This window comes from Oryzias latipes, chromosome 22 (assembly GCF_053564925.1).
Source record: "Oryzias latipes strain Hd-rR chromosome 22, Olatipes_Hd-rR_3.1".
Taxonomy (NCBI): domain Eukaryota; kingdom Metazoa; phylum Chordata; class Actinopteri; order Beloniformes; family Adrianichthyidae; genus Oryzias; species Oryzias latipes.
Genome location: NC_136258.1, coordinates 13692956 through 13705139, shown reverse-complemented (window position 1 = coordinate 13705139; position 12184 = coordinate 13692956). Strand labels below are relative to the sequence as shown.

The 12184-nt window shown below is 39.2% G+C and overlaps 1 protein-coding gene across 3 annotated transcripts in view; it reads right to left on the bottom strand.

Annotated features, from left to right (window-relative positions):
• Positions 1–3329, bottom strand: part of kiz (kizuna centrosomal protein) — a 46023-nt gene extending 42694 nt beyond the window's left edge. For all 3 annotated transcript variants that reach the window (XM_078940711.1, XM_078940713.1, XM_078940719.1), the window contains exon 1: positions 3004–3329. In XM_078940711.1, the coding sequence (XP_078796837.1) occupies positions 3004–3013 (10 nt within the window). In that variant the 5' untranslated portion in view covers positions 3014–3329. The remainder of the gene's footprint in view (positions 1–3003) is intronic.
• Positions 3330–12184: the final 8855 nt, after the last annotated feature.

The following is a 12184-nucleotide window of genomic DNA, read 5'->3' as shown; positions in this document are numbered from 1 at the left end:
TAGAGGAGAGGAGAAGAGGAGTAGTAAATGAGAACAGAAGACAGAACCCCAGTGCACCATACTTCCTGAGCTTATAACTTCTAGCAGCCCACATGCGCACTTTGCTACATCGATGTTTTGCGGCTTTATATAAATGCCCCAGTAACAACTGGGGTAATGTTGTATTCAAGAAAAGGAAAAGTCATATTCAAAACAAAAATTCACAACAAACTTAATGTTGCAGTCATATTTTTTTGCAAAGTTGTGCAAAACTTTGTCTATGAGCATTCTTTCACAAACTTGTTTTGTTTTATACTTTTAGGTGTAGAAAAGCTAACTTTAAAAGACAAGCAAATAAATTTTTTGTTTAGCTCAAATCTGCTGCTGTGAAAGAGACAGTTATTCATAGTGGACATATGTGCAAAGCCTCATCAGTGTCTACAGCCTCTCCTAGCTTTAGTAAAAACCCAACATCTGCCTTCAGTTTTTATAGCCCACAACATATGTCCTTTCGTTGGTGACAAAGCTGGCTGAGGCTCTCATGCTGTTCCTGTCCCCTCGCCAAACATACATCTTTAGATACCTGTCAGCCTTTATTATTCCATCCTCTGTTGCTGCAGATAAGGGAAGTTAAAGTTTAATGAAATGCAGGCTGGCTACAGAGGCCCTGCTTTTATAATTTGTCACAGGCTGTGTGCTGGGAGACCACTCCTATGTAAACATGGGGGTAGTGGTCACGGCCATTACTTCTAAGTGGCAGAAATGTCAGTCCACACCAGCCATTTTCCTGTTCTCCCGTGAACCAAGTTGGAGATATCAAAAGCTGAAAAACACAAACTGTAATAAAGCCTGCGGCAATGCTTTCCCACCAAATGACATACAGGAGCCATATCCAAATGCAGTCATTTCCAGTCTGTGTTTTCCCATAAATTTCATATCCAGCATGTTTCTCAGGTAGTCTTTTATTGTATCCTCTGGAACAACCAATGCCATTGTAGTTGAAGTGATGACAGTCCTGCAACTATCTAACTGCTAGCAGTCTAATACACTAGTGGCTCCCTACCCTTCTAGAGGAGGGTGTAGGTAAAGATCATAGGGGTGGTGCAGTGTTTTTACTGTACACATGTTCTCTAAATTAGATTTGCTCGACTGCAAAATCACAAAACACATTTACCAGAGTATCAAATGTCTTTGGGAGGTCGAAGCACATCACCTCATGCTGTTATTTGCTAAATTCGTTTGCGTGGCTTATATTCTGTAAAATTTACCAAAATAAAACAATAATTGAGAGTGCATCTGCAGCTCTGTGCAAGCCATCAAGTGATGCATTTACGATTAAAGCCACATACCTTTCCGACACATTTCATGAGGCTAGCAAGCTGATGCTGCATCCTGAATGCAACACTAATCTAACATCACACAGTGCAAAAACAACCCATGGAATAATGTCAGGACGGAAACCTGCAGCAATTCCGCAAGCACAGCAACTGGGTATCCATAGATTGGATTTTGTATCACTTTTCATTGCAGTTTTCCTTGTTTGTGAGGAAATTAAAAGTTGCATGTTAAAAAAAAGTCAGGAGGCTTGAACATTTAATATCTAGCTTTGAGAAAATGGAACTTTAAAAATCTGCTTATCCACCTTTAAATTGGTGTGATCAACTTAAAAAAAAATCAACATAAGGATTTGACTTTCCAAATAGCACCTTGGTGGAGATCATTTAAATCAGCATTTTCACAACTTGTTTAGAGAATTCCTTTTTGTAATACATCACTATAGGCAAGGGTGTACTACGGTACTTACACAGTGTACTTTTATATAAACCTTAACCTTACATTCATCCAGTATTAGGGGTCACATGGATCTTGTGCATTTGCATTTACCAAAATTGAGGATTTTGGTAAATTCGCTTGGATTCTTTAATTGCTGGGTCATTTTTAGATACTGCCATGTCAAAGAAACAAAAATAGCAGAAAGGAAGTGTTACAATCATTACTCTTGTATTTTTTTTAAAAATCCTGAGAGCAGAGGAGAACAGGAGTCCCTTTTGACTGGAAAACGCTCATTCTACCACTTCATGTTTGAGCTCCATTTTAGCCTGAACTGCAGTCTAACTGAGAGCCGGGGTCCACACACACACACACACATGCGCACACACACACACACACACACACACAGAGCACACATGTACACCCACTTCAGCAGCAGTTGATGTCTTAATACAGACAGGATCTAATTTAGCTGATCCTCTGACATTTATCCTTTCGGTAAACTCTGGCCCTCCACTCTCAGTCCCAGTGGCACCCATGCCAACAAAACGATGCTGGGATATTTAAAGGCACCAGCTTCGCACCTCAATGTGCCCTCTGGGGCGCAGAGAGTCTGCTCCCTGCTGTCTGGTGAAATTCTGCAAATATTTTATTATTTCCAAGGCCCTTTATGATCAAGCACAGGAAGTTAACAGAGAGTACAACCTTCTGGAAAAGATAGAGGTGGAGGAATTTTATTTATTACGTTCCAAATGCAACAATTTTCAGGTGTTGTAGGACCTGATCAACAGCAGAACACATGCAGCAAGGCTGTTGAAAAGACATGCGCAAATACACTCAGAGGTGGGCTGCTTGTGTGTGCACTGGCAGGGGTTATAATCAGTATCTCTGTGACAAGGAAAGTAGGTGGCAGCTGGCAGAGGGGTAGAGGGGGGACAGAGGGACAGGCGTGATAACAGATTGAGCGACTGTGATAAACTCTCCTCTAATGGTACTGCCTGCCTCCCCTCTTCCCTCCCCTCCTCCATCCCTACCTATTTAGTGGACTCTTTCACTGGCGGCGGATTAGAAACCTGGATAAGGAGAAGCAAACACTGGCAGCATCTCTGTGTAAGCAATGGAGAGGGGGAAGCAGAAGAAGATAGAGAGAATAGGGGGAGAGAGTTGAGGGAAGGAAAGGCACAAGAATGATGGCTAAAGAGAGAGGCAGGGTGAGAAGGGGGCTGGAGAGGATATTTAAGGAGTGGCACTTACCAATCGCCATCCGCCGTCTCTCCTTCTACACAACCACCAATCTCTTCATAGCCCTCTGCTTTGTTTTTGTTTTTTGACCAGGCAGTAGCAGCTTACAAAGCACGGGAGTTGCACTTTGAGACCGAAGTCGATGATGGGTTCAAGTGGCGGGTTGCAGGAGATGTCAAACACAGCCTAATTCTGTGTGGTTAACAGCTAGACATGACACATGCAGCACAGTGTAAACATGGATTAGGTTGATGTCTCAATCACAGCGTGGCAGAGTGACAGACAGGCTGCTGACAGCAGCAGCAACACCTGCTACTGGTTCACGGGAGTCCTCAGAATGTATGCAAACTGTCACTGATTCAAACAACAACAAATTATATTATGAATTGATTTAAAAATATTCCATATACTAATAGTTGGCACTTTTTGGGATTTGTCAATCAACCACTCATGATAGAAAACAAGTTTGGAAATGATCAAATCAAAGTATTTGTCAAAAACCTAAAAAATTAAAGGTCTTGCAATGGAGACTTCAAGGAAGCCTGGCAGTTTTAGCCTGATAGCATTTGAAAATGCTAATTTTAATAGCTGCAAGCTAAATGCTAAAGGTTCTTGTGACACAAATTGAAGAACTTCTATACATAAAAGGATTATGTCATAAAACTAGTCCCTTCCTCCCAACTAAAATAAATAGCTTAACAGAAGAATCAGTTAGTTGAATTTATTTATTAATATCACATATTGTAAGTGAAAATTAATTCAAACCAAACTGAAACTGTGTATGAAAGGTCAAATAAAAATATATTGTATGTATAGTTTAGAATAAGAACAGACCATGGTAAAACAGAATTCTGTCTCGAAAAAGATCTCTTGCTTTTAAAGTTTAATTGCTTGTGTACGAGCATAGATTTATTTTACTGGAGCTGTGGTTCTCAAATGTATGTGTGCCCTTGCTGCTACTAAAAATGTAAATGTTAAAAAAACATAGTAAAGACAACACCCAAAAATAATAGGAATAAACTGACTCAGAAATATGTTCATAACCAATTAATATTTAGAAATTATGCACAATAATATCTGTTCTGTTTTTTCTACTGACCTTCACCATGGTTTCTTTAAATGAAATTCTTTAGGTGTTTGCTTCTTATACACATATATTTAATTTGATCTTCTTTTTATTGTTTCATTGTTAAATAAACATTTTGTTTTTCTGTGTACGTTGTTGATCTGCCTCTGTTGGTGATATGTGCCAATCAATCAAATTGCCTTGTGCTGGTTAGAGGGTATACGTGTAGAACAATTTATCACAAAAAACTAAAGTATAAATCAGTTAAGCAAAAAAGCATTGCATAATGTTAATTAGTAAATAAGAGAATTTTTAAAAGACAGACATTAACAAATTTGATATAAACATTTTTTAATGTACTAAATCATTAAATATTTTTTTAAAGTACTAACTTATTTTATTTACACTCAACAATATTTACATTTTTTCAGGTCAAATGGGGAAAAAAGGACTGATGATAAGCTTTTAGATTATCCATATTATTCCTTGTTTCAATATTTGTAACAGATTTTAAGGAATGTTAACATACAAAAAAAAATTTTTTTTACATTTTTTATTTTAATCTTGTTATTTTGATGTATCAACTGCCAAAATCAAACATTTTTCTTTAATATTTAAACTTATAAATGTGAAGTTGAAAAATCAGCCCAAAATATTTATTTATATACACTTCAAAAGAGCTTCTTCAAAATTAACTATAAATCTGATAAATGGGAAACAATAAAATTATAAAACATTTTCAACAGCTGCTGAAATATCAACCAAGCAGAAGTTTTTTTTTGGTCTTTTTTTTAATATGCTTTGTTATTCATTATGGCTGGGTAGCAGCAGAATCTGGCTACTGTTCAATTGTAAGAAGGCTCACAATAATGAGGGATAATGTAACCATGCAAAATAAAAAGCTAACAATTATATCCGGCTTTAGAGCCTCTATTAGTACAATTCTGCACAGACAAAAGCGAAATGGTGCACTTAGTAATTTTTCCATTTTATTATGACTACTGAGTATGTGTGATTAAAAAAGTGTAATTATATCTACTGTATTGCATTCAAGCCCAGAAAAAGAAAAATATCGGACAACCGTGTGACTGTGGAGAGAGTTTGATTAGCTGGACACAATACCATGCAGCAGTAAATTAATACATTTGTTCCATTTTCTAAATTGATCCATGAAAAGGATTTACCGTAAGAGAATAACAGTTTAAACAATCACGGTGTTACAACAGCTGCTAGGGTCAAACTATTAAACTACTGACTTTAGCTTGTGTGTCTCGTCAGGGTGCATGCATTTGAGCACCACTCCAGACAGCAGTTAAAAAGGAAAAGTACTTTTGCCATTGAAATTCTGCCACTGAGTCAAAGAAGAAAGAACAAAAATTGTTTCACACTGGTTTTGATTATCCTGCGTAGTCTGGTCGACAGGGTCGTATTTCTCCACATGCAAGAAAACGTCACTCTTGTGAGGGCTAGTGAGTAGCTTCTCTCAGCTCATGCTCCTGTGTCAAGTGCTGCAAACAATATGCACTCACAGCAAGCACCGCTCGACTCAGAAGACGATGAGCTCCCACGATTATACCTTCACCACAACTGTTTGTGATTGACAAAGGCCCACGTAACCCACCACTAACGCTACCTCTCGGTCTGGTATCTCTGTGTGTCTCAGTGCAAGAGCAAACAAACAAGCAGTAAATAACTGTCTGCTTCGGCCTCTCAGACCGTCAATCAGATGGACAACTGAATACAAGGAGCTCAGAGCTGAACTAATCCAGTAAATACAACAATAGGCCCAGAAACAGACATATTCAGTCTCAAACCTCGAGATGAAATTTGGGAACAGTAAAATCTACTGACTCCAGAGTAGGCGTGAAGTGTGAAATCCTCCCCATCCTCTGGGAAACAGCTGAGCCTGCAACTGAGACGTGCTTCTATTTGTTGCTGGTCATAATTTATTAAAACAATGAATAGTTATTACCTCATTAACAGTAATACTAGCCAGTATTGTGTTGAAAAGGATGTTATTTGAAACACATAATCGCTAAATAAATGCCACTGTTGCCAGGCTTTGAAATTCTGCAATGGTTGTTGTGCCATCTTTACCACTCGTTGCACCAGAGTATAACACTAAACAAAAGAGCTAAAGACTAATTATTGCAAGATCTACGCAAAGTATTGAGCTTGCTTAATATTGTCAACTCCAGCCAAATTCCCAATGTGCCTCTATTAATTAAGCTATTTAATCATCCACCACACTAATTGCATAATTAAATCACTGCCTCCTGGGTGCTACTGATGTGCAGTGGGTAATCTGGCACAAAAAATACCACTCATCAACAATGTGGGCTGCTTGATAATGGTAATAGATGGCTCAGACCACAAAAACTGGAAGAGGATACTTGCTAATACACACTATAGCCAAGAGTCTTTTCTTTATAGTGTCATACTGTCTGAAAATCCTCACAGTTGTTGACAGGTTGAAAAATAACATTTAAATATCTTCTAAATATTATAAAATCATCTATTTTTTAGTATTTTTTCTGTGCTAGTATAAACATTGGTGTCACAACTTTAGTTCTGTTTTTTCTAAGATTTTTTTCCAGTTAAAAAAATTATTTGCAAGAAACTGAAACAATGTGTTTTGCTTCCTCTTCTTAATTTTGTTATTTATTTTTGCAGGGAATGAAAGCAGGGAATTATTTTTTGAATTTCTTTTTTGCTTTTATTCCACTATCACAACATTAGAATGCAGGCCTCTAGTTCAGCACAACTCAGGTCAGTGTACACAAACACATGTACCTTGTGTGCTGCCATTGTCAGGTCCATTTATTCCAGCACAAGACTCTGCAGCTCCGGCCAACTGTTTCAACTCCTGAAGAGCCTCCAGAAGAAATTAGTATGTAATGGCCACACTCTGCAAAAGAAAGAGCTATTATGGCTTTCCACTGACTGTACTTAGCTTTCATTTATGAGCTAAATGGATGCATGTGAAGGTGAAAGTTCAGTGGCCATTCAAGTTTTTGGCTTTAACTGGCTCCAGCACTCTTGGTTTAATTCAAGCAGAAGGACAAGTATGAATAATCACTCTGGAAAAGACTCATCGCCGCAGTCAGCATGAGACTTTACCACCACCACTACCAATTCTCTCCTTAAAACGGGTGCTGAGGCTTAATGACAAAATACCATCTACATCATGCCATTTAATTTGCAATTTGCCTGCTTTTGTTGCTGCTATCTGATTTTGGTTTGTTAGCCGCGCACTGTGTTATTTTGATGCAAATTTCGCCGCAGCTCATCTCAACTGGTTCTAATTTCCTATTTGTTTATCAAGGCTGGAGAAAATAGCAAGGGAGCAATGGGTAACTGTAATCAATGTAAAGTGCAAACCTCAAAATATTCAATGATTGTAAATTTTAGAAATGCTGGTTGGCAGCAGAAAATTGAGACTCCAGGTTTCAAATGTCCATGTGGCATTAGAGACAAAAGACCACACCCGGCTGATGCCTTGTAGAATGAGCTGGAAAAAATCTGAAAAGAAATTGTCGCTGTTGGAGTGACTGCAGAGGGATAGCTGTTTTTTTTTTTCCCAACACACAGAAGTGTACTGCCAAACCTGCTAATATGAGGTCCCAAGGGTGTTAGTCACATGTAATATATGCACAGGCTAATTTATTACACCAGGACTAATTTCCATTGCTTGTGCTTGGAGTTGCCTTGCTAATTATGCAAGGTTTTTTTTCCTTTAACAGTTTTTTGCGTCCCCCGATTCATAATTGCACATCCACATTCAGGAGCAGAGTCTTTGGAAATGAGATGAGGCCACGCCATTTGGCATTCATGGCCCCCCACATCCAGGTGAGCCCACAGTCCACACAGGGCACAAGCAAGGCTCCCTTTCCCTCTGAAAAACACCCACCCTCCCAATCACAAACGCTTGGATCTTTGATGGGCTCTGCCCCCAGAACTGCTATGACCATCTCAGAGAAATCAGATAGGCTGGTGTGTAATTAGACTTGGGACTTTAATTAGGAAAAGTTAACTGTAAGATGAAAGCTGTCACATCTGTGATGCGTGCTGCTGGTTCAGTGGATGGATCCCAGGGGGGTCTGCATCAAAAAGCCCTCCCCTGCTGAGCAGGCCCACTCTAGCATGTTCTCATGTACCCAATCAGGCTCTCTGAGTGGCATCGAATGTGAGGGGACGGAAAAACAGAAGCAGAGACACAAGTTAACTGCACAGGAGAGACGAAAAAGAAGAAGGAAAAAGGAGGAGAAGGAAAAAGAGAGAAGAAAGAAAAATGTCAGCATGCTGCTTCTTTGTTTGTCTCGTTAAATAGAGTACACGGCACCGACACAAAAGGATGCGAGGAAAAACAATATCACTTAACAAGACATCACTGGCTCATCATTAGCAATTTGTTATAGGCATAATTTCCCCCTGCCCCTTGCATAATAGGTGCCCTGGGATATCGCCGATGCCTTTGTGTGCCCTCATTTGGCTATTTATTTACTTGGCTCGTGTCACAAAAGCGATCTGGCCACCTCAAGCGAGAGCCAAACTAACGTGGTTATGGCTCCACATCACAGTTCTATTAAGATGGAGCTCCTTTAATTGACTCCCCCAGTTCATTGCCAGAACTAGAGTTTCACAGATCCCACCCGACCAATAATACACTTTGTCTCACGGGACCAAATCTAGAGCCATCTGATGTTTTAGGAAACTTGCTTTGCCTGATGTCAAATGATTGCTATTTGGTTCAAAAAATTTTTTTTTTGTGCTCTGAAAGAAGGGTGATTAGCATTTGCACCGGACGGCCCACCGGTATACGAATGCAGAGGCAAACGGATAGCAGTGATAAATATGGTGACACAACTTCACTGTCGTTCGTCAAAACACGAGGACAGTAAGAGGAAGGCCGGCATTTTTCATTGTGTGTATTTCCTGCATAACCATCCCCACAGATGGTACTGCCAGGGCTTCACTGAGGAGCTCTCACACAGCTCTTGCTTCTCCTCTGCTTTCTGTGGCTCTTTGTAACAGTATAGACATTGAGCTGTCATTTACATTCACTCGACACATGTGCTGGTGATGGATAGTCAAATGGATTGATGACTTGAGTCATAGCAACAGCGTAGCTATTTGGAAAAAAGAAAGTTTTGTGGAAAAAAGTCATGATGCTGGCTTGGTTTAGCTCTGACATACTCTGTTGAGTATAATGATGTGCATAGAGTGGCTAGGCACCCCCCAGACTTCCTGTTATTTGCCCCCTTTTCCAGACCATCATTCTCTTTCAATGGCAGCATTCACATGAGCGTAACTATAACACGATTGTATCTGTTGTTCAGGAAATGAAAATCAAGTATTTGACCTTTGTATCCCACAAGTGGCTCAGAGTTGTGCTGTGGTGGCCTTCGAGCTGACGGTACAGGAGAATCCTTTCACAGCAAAATACTGTCTTAATACCTTTACAGTTCTTAAAATTATGTACTATGCTGCAATATATTCTGTTAGTAGCAAAGCTGGATATTTGTGTCAGTTTTTTCTCAATTTTTTTTTTAAGCTCACAGTAAAACTGCTCCGTTGTTTCTGTGGAGTGTGTCAAATGCACACACACATAGACTCACAGCCGCTTCGCGCTTGCAGCTTTGACATAAAACTGTTCCTTGGCAAGGCCAAACGAGGAGATAGTGAAATCGATTTACACATTGTATTTCACACCCTTTCATCAGGCCCGGCCCTTGTGGCTGGAACGCTCGCGATTTCAAAAGCACTTAACATACGCCAGCCCCTTTGTTCAAGAAGCAAACTACTTCTGAGTAGACATCAATGCAAATAAAACCAACTAGCAGAGCGGAGGAAAACTCAAGCTGAAGAACAACCAAATTACCCGTAGTTAATACGTCTTCATTACAATTTCTTTCTCCTCCTCTCTGCTTCTCTCCAGCATACCAAAGATTCTGAGCACTAATGATTTTCTGGGTATTAAAGAGGCACCCACTGCTGTCACTCTGGATATGAAACAAGAAAACAGATTATTGTTGAGATCGCCCACTGTGAACACCCAAATGATACTTAAAATATAATGATGTTCTTAACCATACTCATTAACTGCACAGTGCAGGAAAGAACAATCCTCTTCCACAAAGCACAAGCAGATTTGAAATTACAGCATGAAGCGCATAGGCAAACAGTACACAGAAACACTGTGGATGGAAACAAAGCAGGCACTGATATGTTTTTGTTTTAAATGTAAAAGACTTGTTTAGACTTGCTGGGTTTTAAATTACTAAACTTTTAGCTGAGGGCACATCAAACTTTTTATCATTTGACTTTTTTTTGTTACCAACATATAATTCAGAATAGCTGAAACCAAGATTGCTGATTTATTTTTTGTAAAATAATATTGGTTTGTCCTCAGTTTTTGCATTTTAAAACTCAACTGCTGTTTTTCCTGATTATAAAATTGTAATGGCATTTTTATAACTGATTGATCTCTTTTTGCCCTTTTTGAAACCTTAGGGTCAGAGCTCAGAGGCTGGCACCGTTATTTTAGAAGCACAAGATGCTCCCAATAAAAGACCTCATTTTCACAACATATGGGAGCAATTGCAAACAGACAGCAGCGGAAATCTAATGTTCTATAATTCGACCCTTGTCAAGACGAACACTTTACTAAACAGGACAACTAAGGGACACAGTGGGATTGTTTGCCTTTCACCAAACCAGAACAAGTCTTTGTCAGCCAGGCATAAATAACACAGTGCTGATTGTTCTGTCAAAGTTAATCTGACAGCTCCAGGAAGCAGTCATTTATCTAATGACAGAGTTTCTATGACGACAATCGATCCTCTTGCAGCCTTGGGTGTGTATGTTTGCGTGCTATAGTGGTAAGAGGGAGTGACAAACATTTGCTTTCAGTTGTTTTTGTTAAATACAGTGGGATGCATTCATAAAGAGGGAACACAGCTTCGTTGTTGTGCAGTCTTTGTATTTATAAAGTTTTACTTCAATGCAATTTGGGGTTGTTTCAAAGCTCCAGTCTTCCTTTTTATTTTGGTGTTTTTTGAAAGAATCCGCACAATATTTGGCATTTTTATGTGGGATGAAAAGCTATAAACTTTGACAACACAATACCCCAGATTTCTGCAATTACATCACAACACTGCACTGTATCTAACCAGTGAATTCTCTGGAAGTCAGCACTAATTACTTCACATTTAGAAATGTATTGAGGGGTGACACTGTCACGTATCGTAATTCTTAAAATTTTCTATTACATTTTACGGCAGGTGGATCTTTTGCAGCATCTCAGAAAAAATGTAGTGACTGTACCATTTAAGGAAACTATTACCTGATGTAATAAACCTCTCACACATCGCGTCACCTTTGCGGAAGGCTCCAGATCACGACGACATTCACTCTAATTGTTATAATCTCATTGAAACAAGCCAGGTGTTATTTATCAAATGAGGAAAGGGGTTGAACAGATTGTTGTGAAAAGACTATGTGGTCCAAAAGTGTTATTTCCTTTAAGTTATTGTAAAAAAAAACGACATGTTAGGAATGTAAATCCATCAACTAAAGGCATTCCACACAACTCAGAGACACTAATGCTGTGACATCACGTTGGTGCTCTCAGTACTTGCCTCTTTCTTTCCTGCAAGTAACATTTAACGTAATTTAAATTCAAATTCTTCACCGCTCTTGTTTCCTTTTGTTAGGAAATGAAAAAAGAATTAAGATAGACTCTTTATCTTTGTCTGGTTAGGCTAATGTCTAAGTGTCCAAATACCTTGACAGAATCTCTCCAACAGGGTACAATGTTAGAAAATGAGGAGAGTTGAAAGGAAGAATACAAAGACAGAAGCTTGACAAATATCATCCATAACGTTAAAATGACTCCTATTGTCATTATGGACATAAAGATTAAATTCAACTCATCAGACGCAAGCATGACAGGTGCCTCAATAGGCTGATGCCAAGCGGCAGGCATAAGAGATTAGCAGGGCACTGATATCATTATTTCCGCCTATCAGGGATTCAGCAGGGAGGCAATTGTAATTTCTAGGCTTATTAGTCCACACTCGGGGAAAGAGAATGTGCTGCGATAAAGCCGACTGTGACAGTCAGGCA